At 44.3% G+C, this 23,499-nt stretch overlaps 1 protein-coding gene across 3 annotated transcripts in view; it reads left to right on the top strand.

Annotated features, from left to right (window-relative positions):
• MTUS2 (microtubule associated scaffold protein 2) overlaps positions 1-23,499 on the top strand; it is a 927,516-nt gene that overhangs the window by 288,821 nt on the left and 615,196 nt on the right. For all 3 annotated transcript variants that reach the window (XM_075337361.1, XM_075337362.1, XM_075337360.1), the window contains exon 2: positions 9,661-11,954. In XM_075337361.1, coding sequence (XP_075193476.1) covers positions 9,882-11,954 — 2,073 coding nt within the window. In that variant the 5' untranslated portion in view covers positions 9,661-9,881. The remainder of the gene's footprint in view (positions 1-9,660; positions 11,955-23,499) is intronic.

Here is a 23,499-nt window from a genome sequence, read left to right as displayed (position 1 = left end):
GTAGATCTTGGAATGAAAATAATTTCCACAATTGGATCTGTTAAATATTCAGAGATAATGTTATGTATGTGTCCCTGCTATGTACTGTGTAATGACCGTGTCTGACTGTACAGGGGCGTGGTCCGATCATACCACAGCTCCTGGGCAGGGAAGAATGGACAAGAATATAGACAGAAGAATGGGATATAAACAGGGACGGAAATATTTTACATCACAGAAAGAATCAGCTATGACCCCCTGCTGTAATATCTTTGTACTCTTTTGCGTCCTTCCCTACCCAGGAGCTGTGATATGATCAGACAATGTTCCTGTACAGTCAGACACGGCCATTACACAGTACACAGCAGGGGCAGATATATGAGATTATCTCAGCACAGAAACATTTCTGTTAAAACATCCAATTGTGGAACTTATTATTATTCCAAGATCTATTGATTAAAATGTAATTTGCTCATGGGAGAACACTGTAAAGGGCCATTTACACACTGTGACATCGCTAACAATATATCGTCGGGGTCACGGTGTTTGTGACGCACATCCGGCGCCGTTAGCGATATCGCAGCGTGTGACACCAAGGAGCGACCTTAAACGATCGCAAAAGAGACAAAAATCGTTGGTATGAGAGGTCGTGCATTTACCAAAAATCGTTGTCTGGTAAGTAGCGAGGTTGTTCCTCGTTCCTGCGGCATCACACATCGCTATGTGTGACACCACAGGAGCGACGAACATCTCCTTACCTGCATCCACCGGCATTGAGATAGGAAGGAGCTGGGCGGCATGTTCCGGCCGCTCATCTCCGCCCCTCCTCTGCTATTGGACGGCCGTTTTGTGACGTCGCTGTGACGCCGAACGCACCTCCCCCTTGAAGGAGGGATTGTTCGGCGGGCACAGCAACGTCGCAGAACAGGTATGTGCGTGTGACGCTGCCGTAGCGATAATGTTCGCTACGGCAGCGATCACCACATATCACACCAACGACGGGGGCGGGTGCTATCGCTAGCCATGTCGCAGCATGTAAAGCACCCTTAAATCGTTGACATTGGAAATTGTATGTCTTCACACTTTATATAGCAGGGAATATTCTTGGCATTCTCTACCATTGAAGGCAAATAAGTACATAATGAAGATCGTACTGATTAGATATATTTTGCAAACGGCATTTGAACTTTCAGGCTGAATTACTTTTTAATTGATGAAGATATCACTGTAATACTGCTAAGTAAGTTTACTTTGAATGCTGCTAATGAGGGCGACATCTAGAATTATTATTGTTTGCTGTGCTTTCACCAATCAACAAATGCTTGAAAGAACAATAGCAATACATTTCTTAGCGTGACCTTCTGTATTATATTGTTAGACTCATTATGAAATATGACATTTAAAATTGGTCTAATTCTGTCACCTTCTATGGTTAAAGCATAACCATGGTTTACATTTTAATTTCATAAATCAATAGTACACATGAAAATAAGCAGCTTTATAATATATCTTATCAGACAAATCTGCTTCTTTCTCTCCCAGAATTGATCCGTCATTATCAAAATTCTCAATTCTGAGGTAAAATCTGTATTCAGTGGAGACTTTCCCATTACTGAGATAGGAGATGGCGGCTGTTAGCAGCGGAACATAAAGCCAAATAAAAAGTTCCTTTCTTCTGCTGTATTCTTGTGCACCTTTTCCCACCCCAAAAAGGTAAACGGTTCATGGTTACCGACCGCGGGCAGTAATATTACGTCCTAGCGGTCATAGTGTTACTGCCCGCGGTCTGCCGCCGGCAGCATGCAACGATCGACGCGCATCTCAGCTGATTTTTACAGCTGAGATGTGTGCTTGCTAAGCACGAGCAGAATCGTTATCTGCCCGTGCCGTTTAACCCCTTAAATGGCGCTGTCAATATGTGACAGCGCCATTATAACGGCATTGGCGGTAAATATTTAAAAAAAAAATAAGCCATCACAGAGTCATAGATCCCGAAAAATGAGAAAGCTACGGGTTGTGGAAAATGGCTCAAAACGTGTGCCACTTTTTTTGGACAAACTTCTGATTTTTTATGTAAACCCTTAGTTAAAAGTAAACCTATACATATTTGGTGTCTACGAACTCGCACCGACCTCAGGCATCACACCCACATATCAGTTTTACGATATAATGAACACAGTGAATAAAATATCTCAAAAACAATATATCGCACTTTTTTTGCAATTTTTCCGCATTTGGAATTTTTTTGCCGTTTTCCAGTACACTATATGGTATAACGTATGGTTTCACTTAAAAGTACAGCTCGTTCCGCAAAAAAATGAGCCCTCACATGACCATATTGACTGAAAAAAAAAAAGTTACCTCTCTCGGAAGAAGATAGGCAAAAAACAAACAAACACGGAAAGCGAAAAATCGGCCCGTCGTGAAGGGGTTAATTATTTTTCTTCTCCTCCTACTACGTCATATCAACAGGATTACTATGCAGCCATCAGCTGACCTTCAGTCATGAATTTTTGAGGGCCAACAGGCGGTCCTCATTCATAAATTTTGGAGGGCCACACTTAAATATTGGAGGGCCATCATCATTAGGCACCCCTCACTCATAAACTTTAGAGGGCCATCAGGTGGCCCTCAAAAAATATATATTTTTCTGGGCTACATTTTTATTTTCAAAATTTAATTTCAAGATTGAGTACCGAGCATCTCAAGCACCAGAATGCTGGATTGAGTATGGAGGACACTCGCCCATCGCTGAGTATCATCTATGAAGTGTTCAGAATTGAATATTCTTCTAAACATTGAGAAAGTATCTAGACTAAAGACTTGGCAATCTTCCTTTGTTTCTGCAGGTAAAATTAGATTTATGGCTCTTTGTTGTAATTTAGTTTATTACTATTCACTTTCAGTGTTAATGATAAGAATAGACTAGCCTAGATGCACTTAAAAATCCAAGCGTAGTTTTAATTGTAAGTGACATTTTATTAAGCGGCCATTGTTTGAGAAATCTAAACGACTGCGCAGAGGAACGCCATCTAGAATAATTGCACAGAAGGAAAGGATTTATTTTTCTGACTCTTGCTCTATTGTCTGGAGTAAGTCTCATTACAACTTATTCTATTCCCAGCACTTTTGAGTGGCAGGTCTGGGGAAAGAGGTATTAGAAATACGGACCGAGATGTCAGCAATTGGCAGTGCACAAAATGCTGCAGAGAAAAGGATTTAAAGGGGTAAAACAATTTAGCAAATTAACTATTTATTATGTAATGAAAAGTTATAAGGATTTCCAATATACTTTCTGAGTTAATTCCTCTCCTTGGAGCCATTTAGCAGTGTTGACTTTTTTTCCACACATTTTTACTGTGGAAAAACTGCCATCAAAGCTAATGAGATTTAGGACATTTCAGGCCCATCGTGCATTTTTTTGCCTTGCGTATTTCCAACTGTGATGTGCGTTTTTCAAATGTGCATCAAGTCAATTCTGTCTGATTTTGCAACGTTTTTCACCCAATTAAATTAATGGAGAAAAAAAATGGAATGAAAAAAATGCACTGAAAATTGCATAAAAAATGGAACGTATTTTCCTGGGAAGACAGTGGTTTTGGGTGCCAAAAAATCTGCTAAAATACTCAAAGTGGTGGACATAGCTGTCATGCTTCCACCAGGGGGCGCAGAAGCTGAATGGAGATGGAACTCCAAAGTGCAGTTAGGCAAAGCACACAAAAGGGCGCAAGCACAATAAAGAGTAGCCAGCAAGCCTACTAGGGGCACTTTGCATACTACGACATCGCAGGTGCGATGTCGGTGGGGTCAAATTGAAAGTGACGCACATCCAGCGTCGCAGGCGATATCGTAGTGTGTAAATCCTTTATGATACGATTAACGAGCGCAAAAGCATCGTAATCGTATCATTGGTGTAGCCTCGGTCATTTCCATAAATTTGAAAATACCGATGTTATGATGTGGTTCCTCGTTCCTGCGGCAGCACACATCGCTGTGTATGAAGCCGCAGGAGCGAGGAACATCTCCTACCTGCATCCTGCGGCTCACGCCGGCTATGCGGAAGGAAGGAGGTGGGCGGGATCTTTACGTCCCGCTCATCTCCGCCCCTCCGCTTCTATTGGCCGCCTGCCGTGTGACGTTGCTGTGACGCCGCACGGCCCGCCCCCTTAATAAGGAGGCGGTTCGGTGGCCAGAGCGACGTCGCAGGGCAGGTGAGTGCATGTGAAGCTGCCATAGCGATAATTGTCACTATGGCAGCTGTCACGATGATATCGCAGCTGCGACGGGGGCGGGGACTATCGCGCACGGCATCGCATCGCAGCATCAGCTTGCGATGTCGTAGCGTGCAAAGTGCCCCTAAGTCTAAACCAGGATGTCACGTCAATACAGGGGGGAGCGAGCAAGCCGTAAACAGGTGGAAGCAAAAGGGTCAGGAGCCAAAAAGTCACTTCAAAAGCCAAACAGGGTAAGCAGAGCCGAGGTCAGGAAACATTACAGAGGTCAGAGACCGGGAGAGCAAGTAAGTACAAGGAGGAGGAGACACAGAACAGGACTGGGGTCATTTAGACAGGGGGGACAAACAGTACAAGGGAATGGAGATTAGGGAGAGGAAAGCTGGGTAACAGGACAGATCAGGGCTAACTCACAAGAGTCAGTTGTGCATGCTGCAGAGCAGGAACTATTAATGGGAGCGTTCCTGAGGAATCCACTCCATGATAAAGTGGTGTGAGCCCCGGAACGAGGCACAACCAAGCAGACCCCTCCCACCACTTAACCCTGTCAGCATTCAGCTATAGCCATGACGATAGCTTAAAGGGGTGGTTCACCCATATTTTTTATTGTCTAGCTCGATATTATATTGAGAAACAATGTTTCTCTCAAATACCTTGTGTTGGCAATAGTGCCTGTGAGAGGCGCTATTGCAGACCGCTGTTCCCCGTCCAGTGACGTCTCCGTCAAATGCTGCACACGTCACATCCGTGCAGCCGGCTGTATTCTACCTCACACTAAGCTGTCAGCGTTGTTTCACCGCTATCACAGCCCATCTGCTCCCTGCTCCCCCCTCCCTCTCCCTCCTCCCCCCTAGCAGAACGCTGCAAGCAAGAGACGCGACGCGCTGTGCTGTGATGGAGGGAGGAGGGAGCAGATGGGCTCAGAATGCAGCCGGCTGCACGGATGTGACGTGTGCAGCACTTGACGGAGACGTCACTGGAGTGGGAACAGCGGTCTGCAATAACGCCTCTCACAGGCATTATTGCCAACACAAGGTATTTGAGAGAAACATTGTTTCTCAATATAATATCGATCTGGACAATAAAAAATATGGGTGAACCCCCTTTTAAGAGTAGGTTCACACATACCAAATTTATTGTGCATCTGGAAGAAAAAAAACAAAACACTATATTCATCAAGCATGGTGCCACCCTGCCAACATTGCCCTGGTAGCCCACCAGTCTGGGTATCACCAGCCTCCAGTGGAGATGTGTTGTTAAATGTAATTGCTCCAGTCTGTGAATTGCTGCAGTAGTCAGCTGCATACTTGTAATGGTCGCACAGATCAAGGTGTAGCACTGTGACTATAGGCATCAATGGAGCCGGTTCCTCTGCCTGTGCGTGGGTTATGGTTGACTCTGGTATCCCTCACTCAGGTGACATACTTTAGGATGATACGGGAACTCCTGGTTTATGCAGTATACAAGAAAGATCTTAGTCCACTTTCTTGAAAAGATACTTTACTGCTGGCATAAAGAACTTTATAGAGTTCCTCTATCTCCATGTTATCTTCTTTCTGTCTATCTATAGCCCACTTCTGGAGAAGATCCATTGCTCCGACCTGGTCAGCCTAGTTGTGTTCCTGTAGGGTATGGCCAGGTGATAGACAAGGCCATGGGACGTAGTCCTGCACCCGCTTGACACGCTACATGGACTGGGGATGGAGTGTGTGGTGGAGTCAGTGTGGTGTGGTTATCTGACGGCCATGGTACTTCTGGGCTATCAGCCCACAGCTGTGGTCCAGTAAGCATGCTGCGGATTTTCTTCCATAGACATTAAAGACACACTCGGGCTATTTGCAAAACACTTTAAGTTTAGTGTTAACAAGTTCCATAAACCAACATTCTTCTCTCACAGAGAGGCACTTACTCTTTACAGGCATAATCTTCCTTTATACACTACGGCTCTTCAAAGGCTGTATACAGAGTTCTCCCGGCTACTAGGAGCATAAAAGTTTTCTACTCCAGGTTTAGGCATTTGGTTAATCCTGACAGGCTAGGCTATACCAGGTTATGTCTGAAGATCCCAAATCCTGCATTGATGGTGGCTGTCCATCACTAAGGCCCCTTTTCTTAACTGCACTACTTCCATCCGCTTGCTTGCCACGGAGGCGCTGTTCTATGATTTCTCTCAATACCCTGAGAAGCCGCTCTGCTACAAACTGTTTCTGGTCACCAGCTTCTATCTTCCTCCTACCCAAACTTCTGCCTCTTTCTTTCTCACCACACCACTCTTCTCCCTCTGCTACATTCTTCACGTCATCCCTATTACTCACAACTAGGACGTCCGACCTCCTTTATCCCCTAGATTGTGGGCCGGGCTTTCCTCACTAACCTTTGCAGTCCTGCCACTGTACCTTCTATCTGAAACTCCCTCCTAGCAGATAGAGAGTCCAGTGCCATCAAGTAGTAGCTGGCAGGACTGTGACATAACCCATAGAAAAGCTTACATATACTGTATTACTGTAAAATACATCAAATACATTTTACAATACAGCAATTGATGTCTTTAGGGGGGTACTGACCGTAGGCCACCCTCCTATATCCCTATGTTTCCATGAGTGGTTTACACGTTTCCTCTTCAACCCCATTCTTTTCTAGCTGTCCACAACCCAAAGCCCTATTTCTGGCCTTAGGTTCTCTTGTCAGGATCCCTTCTGAGTGCCAAGGATCTTTTGTAGGTGTATGGATAATTTGGCTTACTACCTCAGTAATCTTCCTACCATATTACACACACATCACAGTAATTTGACCAACCTACTTCTTCTCAGAACTGTCCACTAATGGCTGACTCACACTAACCAAAAAGTAGCTCACTTCTTTTTCTCAAATACATTTCCCATCTGGAGGACTGGCTGACTGTTAACTCTTTGGTGGTCTGCAACTACATTATACATTCACTATCCCAACACAACTGAATTAATCTTTTTTTTGGAGCATATTAAAGGGAACCGGTCACCAGATTTACCCCTTTATATGCTGCGGCCACCACCAGTGAGCCCTCATATACAGCATTCTAGGATACTGTATATAAGAGCCCAGGCCGCTCTGTATAATGTAAAAAAGACCTTTATTATACTCTGTGTGGCTGTCGGGTCCGATGGGCGTCCCTGGTCTCAGTCTAGCACCTCCTCTCTGCTTTCGATCACTTTTCTCCTTCCCAGCTCCGTGTGGATGACGCATGCTACGTCGTTCACACAGTGTCCTTCATTGCGCTCCTGTGCATGTGTACTTCTTTCTGCTCTGCTGAGGGCAGATCACAGTATTGATGTGCGCATGCGCAGACGGTCTTTGACCTTTCCCTGTGCCTGCGCATTACAGTACTTTGCACTAGCCTCAGCAGGGTCAATAGAAGTGTGCAGGAGCGCAATGGAGACCTCTGTGTGATGATGTAGGACATGTCATCCACATGGAGCTGGGAAGGAGGACAGTGATGAAAGGAAGAGGAGAGGCGTCGGACTGAGACCAGTGACGCCCATCTGACTGGACCGCTCTGCAGGTGAACATAATAAAAGCTCTTCTTTATTTTATACAGAGCGGCCTGGGTTCTTATATACAGCATTCTAGAATTCAGAGCATTTCATCCCATGAGGAGGTAACCAAACTGCATATGGGTAACAATGCAGGATTCAAGGTAGGAAACCCTCAAATTATGAGGTCCTATCTTTTTTACTCCATACATAGACTAATCATGCATAAATCATTGGAGACTGAACAACACATCAATGAAGTGCCACAACACATCAATGAAGTGCCACAACACATCAATGAAGTGCCACAACCTAAAAGTCTGTAGCTGACATGTCCCACCATAAGGTTGGACCCCATTTTCCTCTTGCTAGGAAGCACACTTTCCCCTATTGTAACAGCAATCCAAACAAATTGGTTAACCCAAACTGACTAGGGCAAGCTGCCCACTAAGCAAGATCCCGAGGTACCCTGAAACCCTTTAACCCCTATACAGGGATCTGGATTTACAGCAAGGTCCAGGAGATCGCTGCCTATGGAAACGCTGTAGTCCAGGGACAGGGAAGTCAGAATGCAGGAGGAATGTCCAGAAAACAGGTCAAGGTCAAAACCGAGATGTCAAGCAAGGTACAGAGTCAGAAGGCAAGAGGAATGTCAGAAAAACAGGCAGAGGTCAAAACCGATGGAACTAAGCATAAAACTAGCAAGGGGGAACCAGAGACACAGCAGTAAGGCGGGCTTTGCACACTACGACATCGCAGGTGCGATGTCGGTGGGGTCAAATTGAAAGTGACGCACATCCGGCATCGCATGCGACATCGTACTGTGTAAAGCCTAGATGATACGATTAACGAGCGCAAAATCGTCGTAATCGTATCATCGGTGCTGCGTCGGCGTAATCCATAATTACGCTGACGCGACGGTCCGATGTTGTTCCTCGCTCCTGCGGCAGCACACATCGCTGTGTGTGAAGTCGCAGGAGCGAGGAACATCTCCTACCGGCGTCACCGCGGCTTGCGGAGGATATGCGGAAGGAAGGAGGTGGGCTAAACATCCTGCTCATCTCCGCCCCTTTACCGCTATTGGCCGCCTGCCGTGTGACGCCGCACGACCCGCCCCTTTAGGAAGGAGGCGGGTCGCCGGCCACAGCGACGGTCGCAGGGCAGGTGAGTGCGTGTGAAGCTGGCGTAGCGATAATTTTCGCTACGCCAGCTATCACACGATATCGTACCTGTGACGGGGGCGGGGACTATCGCGTGCGACATCGCAGCATCGGCTTGCGATGTCGCAACGTGCAAAGCCCGCCTAAGAGTACATTTAACTATACCTGGCAAAGACCAGCAGACACTGAAGGTATAAAAAAGGTGTGGTGCCTTCTAATAGGCTGGAGTAGGAGTTGATACATCAGCTGGAAGGCACACACTATGACAGTCAGCCAGTGTTACTGCAAGTCCTAGCCATACCAACCTTGGTGGGGAGGTGGAGACTGCGCCCACCAGATCTTCTAGTACTGACTCCCTATCACAAGCACCGCCTAACGTGGTAATACGGTGGCACCTGGTGACCGAAGTAGCCGTTGCAGGAACAGACTCTGGTGGAGACGTGACATATATGTTTGTATGTGACATAACCGGGACCATTTTATTTTTTCTCCTGAAAGTAAATACACCTCTCTCTCTCTCTCTCTCTCTCTCTTTATATATATATATATATATAACTATATATATATATATATATATATATATATATATATATATATATATATATATATATACATATATATATATATATATATATATATATATATATATATATATACCAATGCATTATATACTGTATATAATACGTTGGTAGAAAAATTACTTTTCTACCAATGTATTTTTGCCATATAATAAATGCACCATACGTAAATAACCTGTTAATATTTTTTCTTTTGTTGCAGGATTCCCAGAAGTTTATAAATGCTGCAAATAATGCTAGAAAACTGATGACTGCAGTCAAAACAATCCAACATTCCCTCATCATGGACCACATTTACCACTTATCTTAGATCTGGAAAAGCTTTTGCAACTCTAGACACATTATCATGGGTTTCATCACTATTTTATATACGTAAAAGAAATTGCCTCAACGAGTAAGCGGATAGGAACGTGACCTACCACCATGAGTATCCCACTGGCTCCGAGTAAGACTTGTTGCACAGACCAAGAAGACAACAGCAATGAAGATAAGAATGATAACGAAAATGTGACCGGCGTGGGTGATACTAATGCCAATCAGATTTTCGCCACAATCCCCGGTGAAAAGGATGAATTATATAGCAAGGAGGATAAAACAGGGATGTTGTGCACTTGGCAGGCTGGGAAACTTACGATGCTGAGTAAGGAGTCCAGGCAGGAAGCCAACATCAGCCACGAGTCTCCATTAAGACTCCATTCACCAACCAACAAGGACATCAGCAAAGATTACATGACGGATGATGCCAAGGACAGTTTAAAGTCTACAACTCATGGGCAATCTCCTTTAAATGCAAAACCCAGCTTATATGAAAGAAGTTTCCAGGTTCCCATTAGCAAAAACCATGAATCGTCTATTAACATCCATAGTAATAATGTTAGTAACATAACCCATGGTGAACGTTCCAGGATAAAATCAAGTATCCCTTCACCTAAGACAGAAACCTTTGTAAAAGAATATATTTCACCTACGACACCTATAGATTCACCCCTTAGATTCTTGCAGTATGCTGATACATCTCTTTGTGGGATCAGGCCACCTGATACATCTTCGCCAACTGACCATTTATTCGGAATGTCCTCTCATAACGTCAGTAATACCTCAGAGGAAAAGATTGTATTTTATTCCAAACCACCTACCTCAATTATTACTGGGTCAGATTTTTCAACGGGTGATGGAACCTTTACCCATATTAGCAAGCAAAGCACATTGTCACATCCCATTCATGTCGAGGATCACTCTCGTCTACCTTACAAACCTCAGGTAATTTGTACCATACCAGAAGCACAACTGTATCAGGGTCTAACAATAAAACCATCGGATCTGACTGAGGGAAAAAATATTCAGTCTAAGTCAACATCTCCCCACAAACTACAGATAACATTGGTTGAGGTTGCGGGATCCAAAAGGGTAGATGGCGTATTTGAAACCAGAAGATCTCCATTGTCTTCTCCATGTGGTCTAGCTTCTGTTTCTCAGCCCAACCAAGCAGGAAAGCAATCTGGGACATATCTGTCTACCAGTCCTTCCAATACTAAGCAACACGATTATAAACTTGATGTATATTACAGTGAAATGAAAACTCAAATCTCTCAGGTCTCTGATTTTCAAGCTGGTCATTCCCAAGAAGTGGAGTCCTCAAAATTCAAAGAGCCGAGCTACAAGCCTGTGATCAGAAAAACAACATCAGTCACTGACTCTCTGGATAATAAGAGCCACGCGAGTAAAGACAGATTTTCCGTACAAGATTATCTTTGTCAGGACGGTGACAATAATTTTCTTTCAAGCAGCAATGTGACTTCCTTGAAAGATAAAAATGCTTTCGTCGACAGTAAAAAGACGTCTCTTGGTCGAAAACATCAGTCAGATATTCTAAAAAGCAATTTGAAAGAAAGCCATAAGGACCCAAGTGATTCTTTTTTTTTTACTACGTCTCCCTCATGCCCGCTTGTTAATATTAATGATCAGCGCATTGCCTCACCGAGCAGCTTTAAGGATCTAACTGCAGCTCACGTTGACAGATTGTCACCTTCCTCGGTGCTACCTCCTATTGAGAGTACACAGTTGTTTAACATATCCCCTAAAGCGACTAACAAGACTCTTGTCAACAGTGGCATCCCGAAACCGATACTGGTACATTCCAAAACTTGCCCTACGAGTCAGGATGAAACAGAAATAAACCATAATGTAAAAATAGAGGAGACCATTGAACCTGCCATCATCGTACCCAAACCTAAGCACGTGCGACCTAAGATCATCACCTACATTAGGAGAAACCCTCAAGCAGTCGACAGAATGCCATTTGGACAAATGAACATGCCATATGGACCCCCAACCTGCAACGTTCCCCTACCCAAAGAACATGAGGTATTGAGTAGTGACATTAAACCAACAAATGTGTTAGATAAGTATAAAGCTGACATACACAAACCCAGGATATACAGTGCTGGATTGATGGTTTCCGGAATCAGGCCTCCAACACATCACTCACTGGAAGAGGTAAGACATGATGAATTTACATTTTAATAGCTATATTTATTATTATTATTATTATTATTATTATTATTATTATTATTATTATTAATAATTGTGCTAACATGTATGTTATGCTTAAAGGGGCCTTGTCTTGTATACATATATAAAATCAAAGAAATGAGCCAAACCATAAGTCGGTATACATATAATGCGTAAGAGCAGATTCACTCCGTGTCTATTTCACAGACAAAATCCAAGAAAAAAATAAATAATTTAGCATAAACAGTAATAGTACATATAAATAAAATAGGGCACTTAGTTAACGCCACCTTGATCAAAAAAGCTTAAAGGGAACCTGCTACCAGGTTTTTCCCTTATGAGCTGCGGCCACCACCAGTAATTCCTTATACACTGCATTCCAGAATACTGTATATAAGGGCCCAGGCCACTCTGTATAAAGTAAAAAACACCTTTGTTATACTCACCTAGGGCGCGGTCCGGTCTGATGGCTGTCGCTGATCGCAGGTCCAGCGCCTCCTCTCTGATGCAGATGCTGTCCTCCTTCCCACCAGTGTACATGATGCATCCTACGTCATGCACACAGGCCGTTATTGTGGTCCTGCTCAGGCACACTTTGATCTGCCCTACTGATGGCAGATCAAAGTACTGTACTGCCCAGACGCGAGGAAAGGTCAATAATCCGCCCGTGCATGCGCACTACAATACTTTGGTCTGCCTACGGCAGGCAGATCAAAGGGCGCATGCGCAGGACCACAATGTCCGCCTGTGTGCCTGACGTAGGAGGCGTCATATACACAGGGCTGGAAAGAAGGAGGACGGAGATCGCCTTGGATGGAGGAGGGGCTGAACTCACAACCAGTGACACCCATTGGACCAGACCTCCCACTAGGTGAGTATTATAAAGGTGTTTTTCACATTATACCGAGTGACCTGAGCTCTTATACACTGCATTCTGGAATGCTGTATATAAGGGCTCACTGGTGGTGGCTGCAGCTCATAAGGGAAAAACTTGGTGACAGGTTCCCTTTAAAAGCCATCCCACTGCAACAAGGTGTACCCAGTCAGGACAGTCCTTATCTCTAATATTAAAGCCTCACCTTGTGTCAGCCAAGTCACCGAGTCACCTTGTGTCTTGTCACCTTGTGTCTCGGTGGGATTACTTTTAAGCGTTTTTGATAAGGGTGGCATAGCTAAATGCCCTATGTTATTTATATGTGCTATTACTGTTTACATTTTTACTTATTATAGGGTATATGCTCAATTTGTATTTTTCTGGGAGTTTATTTGTTTTGTTTTTTTAATGTTGTATATGTAGAAATCATGGTATGGAGCAGAATGAGCTGAGAAAATTGATTCATACTTGTCTGGGGAAAAAAATAGTATAACTCAAATTCATACTGTAAGGATTTGGTCCACTTGACTGCTTAACGAGGCACTGCAATGGTTTCTGTTTAACTGGTTTATTAAGACTTCATAAAAAAGTGGCACCAAACAAACTTAAACAGGCTGTTTTGGCATAAAGAAACAAAAAGAACTCAAACATTCCATATACAGTTGTGAGGTCCATCTGCTCAGGAACAGGGTTCACCTCCTTCAGGATGACCATATCTCTGGAGGTCTGCTCACCTCCATACACACACACTGAGTGAAGATAGAGACTTCACTTTTACCTCCTGGACCACACACTAAGGGTACCATCTCACTTAACGACGTACCAGCGATTCCGACCACGATTTTACCTGGTCATGATCCCTGGTGCATCGCTACATGGTCGCTGATGAGCTGTCAATCAGGCAGATCTCACCAGCGACCAGCCACCAGCAACTCTTCGCTTGGTAACCAAGGTACACATCGGGTTACTAAGAAAAGCGCTTTGCTTAGTTACCCGATATTTACCCTGGTTACGTGTGCAGGGAGCCAGCGCTAAGCGGTGTACGTTGGTAATCAGGGTAAATATCGGGTAAACTCTCAGAAAAGAATATCTTTTAGCGGGTACCAAACTCAGCTATTATGTCAGATTTAACCTGCTTTTTCAATTTATATTAAAATTTATCATTTTATTTATATCTCTTAAAAAATCTTCACACAAAGACAAACAAAAATACATATACAGTGAAAATTTTAAAAAGGGTGTCTGGATCACTATTTTTTAGACACTTGAGGGATGAAAGGTATGGGAAAAATGCACGCCCCCTTTTTTTTGAAAAATCAATAGTACTCGAGGGGAACCAATCAATTAGAGATGTCCTTATTAATACCCTCACAAGGACTATCCCTACCTGTCAATGGAGTACATCCTTATTTATACGATGCCCCCATTCCTCGGCGGCTTACCCTTGTATGTCCCTTCTCTCTCCCTCTCAATTAATACCAAAACAAGTCTCTATAGTGATGAAGACCACCTAAAACTCCGGCACCCAGTGCATCTAGTACATGTACAATGACATTAGTACCTATTATGGACTATCCCGCCATCTCATTCCTGCCTGGCCAATGGAGCACACCTTTATTTTTCGGGTGCCCCCACTCTTCGGCGGCTCGCCCTAAATTTGACCCTTACAATCCTAGTTGAGGGAATAGCATACGGTCATGGAAAAATTCAAAAAGGACACTTATTTACTTATGCTAATGTTCTTTCCAGAAATCTCAAAGGTGCCTAGAGAATGTCTTGTATCATAACTTTAGGGGTCTAGTCTCTACAAATGAAAAAGACCACCTCACTTTCTGGCATTCAGTGCATGTAAATACGTAGAATTTGTACCCAGTATAAACTATCCCTCCGTCTCTCTCCTTCCTGGCCAATGGAGCACACCCTTAATTTTTCGGTGCCCCCACTCCTCGGCGGCTAGCCCTGAGTTTGGCCCTCACAATCCTAATAGAAATAATGCCGAATGGTCATTTAGAAATTTCCATTATGTTCAGCAATGAGATATTTTCAAATTGGCCTAGTAGCCTTGGACGTTGCAGCCTCCAGGCATCAAATGGTAGGCCAATTTGAAAAGGAAAAATCTCCTGATGAGCTCCGTCAGTGATATGTATGGAGTGAAACGCGTAGAGATCAGACCTTAAAAAGGAATCATGACATAAGAAATTGAATATTCTCTAGGCACCTTGGAGATCCCCAGATAAGTGATTTATCTCATTGCTGAACATAATGGAAATTTCTAAATGACCATTCGGCATTATTTCTATTAGGATTGTGAGGGCCAAACTCAGGGCTAGCCGCCGAGGAGTGGGGGCACCGAAAAATTAAGGGTGTGCTCCATTGGCCAGGAAGGAGAGAGACGGAGGGATAGTTTATACTGGGTACAAATTCTACGTATTTACATGCACTGAATGCCAGAAAGTGAGGTGGTCTTTTTCATTTGTAGAGACTAGACCCCTAAAGTTATGATACAAGACATTCTCTAGGCACCTTTGAGATTTCTGGAAAGAATATTAGCATAAGTAAATAAGTGTCCTTTTTGAATTTTTCCATGACCGTATGCTATTCCCTCAACTAGGATTGTAAGGGTCAAATTTAGGGCGAGCCGCCGAGGAGTGGGGGCACCCGAAAAATAAAGGTGTGCTCCATTGGCCAGGCAGGAATGAGATGGAGGGATAGTCCATAATAGGTACTAATGTCATTGTACATGTACTAGATGCACTGGGTGCCGGAGTTTTAGGTGGTCTTCATCACTATAGAGACTTGTTTTGGTATTAATTGAGAGGGAGAGAGAAGGGACATACAAGGGTAAGCCGCCGAGGAATGGGGGCATCGTATAAATAAGGATGTACTCCATTGACAGGTAGGGATAGTCCTTGTGAGGGTATTAATAAGGACATCTCTAATTGATTGGTTCCCCTCGAGTACTATTGATTTTTCAAAAAAAAGGGGGCGTGCATTTTTCCCATACCTTCCATCCCTCAAGTGTCTAAAAAATAGTGATCCAGACACCCTTTTTAAAATTTTCACTGTATATGTATTTTTGTTTGTCTTTGTGTGAAGATTTTTTAAGAGATATAAATAAAATGATAAATTTTAATATAAATTGAAAAAGCAGGTTAAATCTGACATAATAAATATCGGGTAACTAAGCAAAGCGCTTTGCTTAGTAACCCAATGTGTACCCTGGTTACCAGCGTACACCGCTAAGCACTGGCTCCCTGCACACGTAGCCAGGGTACACATCGGCTTACTAAGCAAAGCGCTTTGCTTAGTTACCTGATATTTACCCTGGTTACTAGCGTACACTGCTTACACAGTCGGTGCTCGTTGGTCTCCCGCAGTCAAACACGCCGATGTGTGCTGCACAGCGGGAGACCAACAAGCAAAAAATGAACCAGAACAGTGTGTAACGATCAACGATTTCACAGCAGGGGCTTAGTGTCACACACAGCGAGATCGCTGATGAGGTCGCTGGTGCGTCACAAAACCTGTGACTCAGCAGCGATTTCGCTATGTCAGAAGTACCCCTAAGGTGGAGATATGTGAACAGCCATCCCACCCAACTCATCAGTTGTTCACAAACCCGGTCCTTATCATGGCTGATTAACCCTCTAAACATCTAACATGTTGGAAGATTTTTCCGGGTTCACATCACTGAGGCTGACAACCTTCAGTGAAACATATCTCCCCTCCAGGATTTCACCAGTGACTATCTTACATTACATTTAAATCCCTTTAAATCCTGTATGCTTTGTAGTCCACGGGGAGGTTCTGCTTGTAAATTGACAGATATAAATTAGTATAACTTCAGACTAGATTTCTAAGCATAAAAAGAATAGGGAATGAAATGTATAAAATGAAAGTTATATTGAGCCTTTTTCTACAAATCTATATATCAATCTGCAAAGCTCCTCTAGCGCTAAAAATGTTGCCCGGTTGGAAGCCCTGTTCAATTTGACAATTTCCCTTTAAAATATAAATCTTAATAATGATCTAATTTCTTAATAATGGTCTAATTTTACATGATATGATTGAAATCTAGAGTTGTGGCTTTAAGGTGATTGACTCATGATGATACAGCCAAGCAGAACCTATGCATTTCATAGAAGGTCATCCAACTTTACTAACCCTCAAACACAGACATGGCACCCAGAAGCGTGGTGGTGTCTGGATCCTTAGCTCTCATGATTTCCGAGGGTCTTCATGTAGCATCAGACCTATGCTAAGAAAATAACCGTACAGGTAATTTTTACTTTTCCACAGGTATAAAGTCTTTGGTTGAGTTGAAAGGATAAAGAGTAATGAAGGAGGTTAATAAACTGTTTAATGGGGTTTTAGATCATGTCTCTATACCTTATGATTACTTTAGATTAAAAGCTCTACTCCAATATATCTGGCTTGGCTGATATTCCTAGTAATGTTTCAAGGTTCTTTAAAGGGGTTGTCCACTACTTTTACACTGATGGCCTGTCCTTAGGATAGGTCATCAATGTTAGATCGGCCAAGGTCTGACACCCCGCATTCCCACCAATGAGGCGTTTTCGGTGGCGGCAGCAGGCAGCTGAAAATGATAAGTTCCGGCGCTGCTCCGTTTTCTGATAGCAGCCATGGCCAGGTACTGCACATCCGCCTCCCATCCAGATCAATAGGAGGTGGATGTGCAGTACCTGGTAGTGGCCACTATCAAAAGATGGAGCAGCGCCGGAGCTGAGCATTTCCGGCTGCCTGCTGCCACCGCCGGCACCAAGAATAGCTGATCGGCAGGGGTGCTGGTTGTCAGACCTTAGCCAATCAGACATTGATGACCTATCCTAAGGATATATAAAAGTAGGGGACAACCCTTTTAAAGTGGATCTATCACCAGATTTCACAATGCAAATTACATACATAATTAAATTGATCCCTTAGACCTGATGATATGGGTGTACTTATTTTGAAATTCCATGTCAGAATCCATATCAGAGTTCTGCTCTAGCTAAACCCTCACCTTTTATCAGTCTTATAGAGTCACTCTAATGTAGATTGTCAAAGTAAATGAACCGGTCTCATCAGGTCTAACAGAGCTACAGTATTTCATGTGCCATGCGGCCTCCTAGATGAAGTTAAAAGCAGAACCATAATGGAGCACACATACCTGTAACCTGTATATAGCCGCTTCTATGTTGCAAAAGATGTAATTGTGTATAGAGGCTAGCCCAGGTCCCAGTATGTGGAGCAAGCTCTACACATACCAGGACTATATCAGAACTGACTCTTCCAGGTCCAGAAAGCAACCTGCCATGACGTTGGCAGAGGTGGCTCAAAGAATTGATCAATTATTTGCTAAAAATCTCATTTTTATATTATAGTACAGTTGGAATAAATCTGTGGATTTGCACTTTTTATATGATGCATGCCATTTTCAGATCTTGCTAGCTCCTTTTTCTATGATAAACTAAATGTCTGGGCATATAGGTGCTGTTCTGCTCGTTTAATAGGTAGTTTTGCTGTAGAAATCCGCTGTCTGTCTTTTCTTTAACCACCATTAGAAGCTTGGCGCAATGATCTGTTTGTGCATTGGGGTGGGACTGTGGGGCAGGACTGTGGAGGGGGTCTTCATCTCTGTCACCGCTCCTCAGCTGTTTCTGGTGTAAGTGACGCACCCCAGAGCTTTGGGGTACTCAGTCCTAGACAGTATATTTACTGGGACAGTTCACCGGGTGGCCGTTGCCCGGTTCTGTAACCCTGGGGGTCATTTAAAAGGGGTTATGTACATGGGAATGATAGTAAAGTTTTTGTTGTGATGCCACTTGCACGTTGCAGCTATTTAGATGGAGCCACTGCTGCACAGTCTCTCGCTGCTGGGGCTGATGTTAATGGCAGCCTGGATATTGGGCCCTTCGCAAGTAGAGCCAGGCCCCAGGAGATAGATGATGGTGTTTGTTGCTGGGGTCTGCTGATAATACTGGGCGAGGAAAGAAGGTAGGCCACACAAGGGATTGCAGTGTAACTGGTTCTTTTTACTCACAGCTTTGTTGTTGCTGGCAACCCGATGGAGGCTGGTCCTCACCACTGGTCCCCTTAGTTCCAGTGCCAGTGTGGTGACCTGGTGGCTTTCTTCCCCTGCACCTGTCTCTGGTTGGTGGGTTCCCGTGGCTTGGAGCATCTGGGGATCCCCTCCTGGTTGTCTTTCAGTCTTAGTCCATACGCCAGGTAACTTGAACCCTGTTGGGCCACATCTCTGTCTCGTTCCCAGGTTCTCCCATCATTACTGTGCCCTGAACTTTTAGATTGGTGAGGTCCTGGATGGTCCCCTCACCATGCAGATTTTATCAGTTCTGCCTGGAGCGTTTTCCTGACCCCGCCGGTGCTATGGTTCCAAGAGTACTCCGTCGTACTCCTCCTGCAACCACACGCCTGGGCCTGACAGGTCAATACTACACTCTCCCGTCAGTACCGTTACGTCCATCTCCTTTCACTTCCACATACTAACTGTCTGTGCCCTCCTCCCTGATTGTCGTCTAAGGGACTGGATCGGTTCCACACCCAAGTGGTCATCCATTGGGTCCAACCCTAGTCTGTCACCAGTTTGGGGGGGGGGGCAGGTATTGTATGAATGTTTTGGTGTTACCGGCACTGGTCTTCTGGGTTTCTCCGGGAAGGCCCTGCATCTTTGACAGGATGCAGTTCCTTGTAGCTCCTCATGGCTCAAGGGCGCTACATAAGTATCTTCAAGCTGTTTAAAATTCTATGCCGGCGCCGTCCTTAGCTTTGAATGGCACTCATGCAGATCAATCTGGTTGAGATCTCAACTGAGCCGATATCTCACAGCCCCACTTTCCTGAAGCCTGGCAGGAGGTTCTTGTGCGCATGAACCCACAACCGTGCCATTTTACTGAAGCCTGCCAGGAGGTTCTTGTGTGCATTCACTCACAACAGCGTCATTTTACTGAAGCCTGCTGGGACAGCTGGGCTCATCTGGCAGGGAACACTGTCAGGCCGGAATCCGACTCACCTATCTCTGCATCCCTCAGCACGTCCTAGAATCCACACACTCAGTCACTTCCTGCTTCTTTCTCCACTACTCTCCGATCAGACCAAGTCAGCTCCAGCAGCAGGGAACTTCTGGGCCATACCATTATGCTCTGCTTATGAACCACTCTCTTAAAGCCACATGGCAACACAACACAAAGTACAGTGAAGCAACATTCTTAGTAGGGGCTGCACTTCCCTACACATGCACCCACAACAGCGCCATTTTACTGAAGCCTGCCAGGAGGTTCTTGTGTGCATGCACCCACAATGGTGTCGTTTTACTGAAGCCCGATGGGATGTTCTTGTGTGCATGCCCCCATAATGGTGCTGTTTTACTGAAGCGTGCCAGGGGTTCTTTGGTCATGCGCCCACAACAACGCCATTTTACTTGTAAAACTTGTAATGCTGATTAAAGAATAACCAGGCTGTGGATTTCTACAGTGATGTTATCAAGGTTGGAAATTTTGGGGAAATCACAAATGGGATTTCTCAGGGTCACAGAGACGGAGTTCAAATCGATCTGCGCAGATATAATTAATTAGACAATGAGATGTGTTCACTGCTTGAGCAGAAGCTATCTTCTGAACCGTGTATTAAAGAATCTTGTGATTATACAATACAACATTCGACTTCGACCTTGGAGCAACAACAAGGAGTCAACATCCCACATCTCACATGGTGTGAACCAACTGATTGTGAATTCTCTCAGTATGTTATGAATACCTCTTTGTTCATTGTTCATTTTGGCTTCATTATCTTTGTTAACACATTGCAGAATACACATCTTAGAATCATATTATGAAGCTTCTATGTGATTTTCATATAGACACACAGATAATTATGCAACGATATCTATACTTTGATTATTTACACACACAGATAATCATATTACATCTGGACAAACAGGCTATAGCCCAGGCCTACCCTCACAATGTTAGCTATTAAATCAGCATAACAGCGCCTCCATGTCCAGACCATTAGTTTATCATGCCTGATTCTGATCACAGATTCTCTTTAAGATGCCATACACCATTTTTTTTTTATTATTATTATTTATTTATTTATTTAGATGTTGTCTCAGTCTGCTGATGTCAACAGTTTCAGTCGACGATCCAATGTGTAAGGGGGCTCCAAACAGATGTTTGTCTGGAGAGTTAAAGGGAACCTGTCATATAAAATAAATCATTATTAACCTGGCAACTTACTCTTGACAGATGGCTCAGTAAAGAATCGATACTGACTGACAACCAGTTCTGTATTTTTGCTGGCTGTCAGTATGTGCTGAGGCCTAAATACAGCCACTGCTCACTGTATACTGGCCAGCCCCTGAGGAAGCTAAAGTGAAACATGCGTCGGGGATTTGGACACATGTTGACACTTAGCATATGCAAATCCCTGGGTAAGCACTAGTCACTTTGTTATGTTGAAAATGTTTATTCTCAGTGCATCCACATAGTTCACTATCTATGGTCCCCACTCACACAATTGCTGACAGTCCCTGAATGTAGTTGGGCACCCTCTAGTGGCCAGACTTTATTATTACTATTGTTACATTTTTTGCTTTGGATGTACTTACAGTATGTAGTCCAATCTCGGATTGCCAATCCTTTTGTTCTCCCGCTCATGGAAAACACAGTAGCATGGCAGGGTGAATGCTCAAGACTGCTGCCGGCTGAATCATCGTTTGTCCGGCAGCCATCAAAGGTGTATGGGCGGCTTTTTGATCAATGTAAGAGAAATACTGTCATTTGTTTGTAGGGATTTTCACTGATTACTGTGCTGTATCTGTGATCATCAAATGAACAGAACAGACTTTTAGCCTATGGAAAAAATACACTAAATGTTTCAATGAATGCAGAGATTGTAAGGAGTTTATACAGACAGTATATTAGAGAATGGTGTAACTATCATTATACCATGAGTAAGATTTATGTGCTGAATCTGGAATTACCCTTTTATACCCCGTGAAATGTCCTGTCATCCTTTATTATAATATTCATTATAGAAATCCACTTTTGGCTCGGTGCCATCGCTGAACATTGCATGAATGTTAATTGCAATGTTATTTTTACTCCGCTAATCAGGGGAAACGGCTCACAATGCCGACCTAATACATAATACTACTGAAATACGTGAATGCGGGAGCGCAGGAAACCCCACCGATTATTTGCCCCTTTATTTAGCCTAAGGCACAAGTGTTGTATTATTTTCAGAATGGTTTTGTACAGCCTGGGAAGCAAACAGCTTGAACTGTCATTTCTATTGTCTGTTTGCCTTCTGGCACATGAAGAAACAACGTACTCCCAGTTACTGAATCATGACACCGGTGAAACAAATTCGTGACATGTTTCTTACTTAGAGACAGTCAAAAACAATCAGGATGTTGCGGTTTCATGGGTCAGCAATCTCAGAGTTTTCGAAGGTCCAAGAGAAATATGTGGAGAGAGCAGCGCATGCGCTGCACAATGAGCCAAAGTATTGATACATATTCCGGTCCTGCCGTAGGGGATATCACATAAATGTAAATAATGTTAATACACCTTTTAAAGGGGATCCTGTCAGGTCCTATATGCACTCAGAACCAAGAGCAGTTGTGGGTGCATATTGCTAATGAAGCCAGGGACTTGTCGCAAGGGTGCTACTTCCCTTGACTAGTCGGTTCCCTTAGCATGTAAGCACGCCCCTGTGGACGTACTAACATGCTAATGAATGCGCAGTGTAAGAGGCATGGTGTTGTGGCACCCCTGAGGCTCAGGTCGCAACAGTGTACTACACTCCACTCGGGGTGTAGTACTGATCATGGATCCAAGGAAGGTTGGTGCCGGTTTCATCATACACAACCACAATCATACATTGGTTGCCCTCCTCCCCACTCGGGACTGGGCTAGGGTCGGGTACCAAAGGGGTTGCCTACAGTGTGGCATTTACAGAATGCCCGACAACTGGGGCCCCAATCCACTAGCTTAGGACCTGGGTGGGGGATGGTGCAGCCACCAGAGGGAGCTTGGAGTCACACACACACAGCAATTTAGAGAGTTGTCCAGCAGGACTGACAGTCAGCAGACGTCTTTCCCGGTAGCTCCTGTGGGACATAGGAGTTTAATGGTCGCTGTGGAGGATACCGTGTCAGTTGCCCCGGGACCAGCGTAGTTCAGGGTGCAGCACCCTAGGGTGGTGTAATTCCACGTTGCATCACCAGATTCTGCTGGACGGAGAGGTTCCATGCTTCTTCGACCACCCATGTTTCCAGAGCCAAGTGGCACATAGGACTCCCGGGCCTCATTCATGGTCAGACTCAAGGGGATCCACGCTACTGGCATAGGGAACAGTATTCAACCTGGTACGGAAGGGACTCTAAGTGCTTCAAGCCACAGGGACCCGCACTAAAAAGCGCAGTGAGGAAGGGCCAACAGACTACCGCACCGATTCTGACCTTCCACGGATCCGGGATCGACTTGAGCCCATCACGGCAGTGACCAGTGCTACTGGGCTGGCGACTGAAGCTGTGATTAAACTACACCTTGAACCCACAGAGACTGTACCGGCTCGTCCTTACCGGCATCGCCGCCCAGCACTTAGGGGCCAACAGACATTAAAACCCTCATC

This window comes from Anomaloglossus baeobatrachus, chromosome 2 (assembly GCF_048569485.1).
Source record: "Anomaloglossus baeobatrachus isolate aAnoBae1 chromosome 2, aAnoBae1.hap1, whole genome shotgun sequence".
In the NCBI taxonomy this organism is placed as follows: domain Eukaryota; kingdom Metazoa; phylum Chordata; class Amphibia; order Anura; family Aromobatidae; genus Anomaloglossus; species Anomaloglossus baeobatrachus.
The sequence above is the reverse complement of the archived record's forward strand: the minus strand, read 5'-3'. Positions and strand labels throughout refer to the sequence as shown.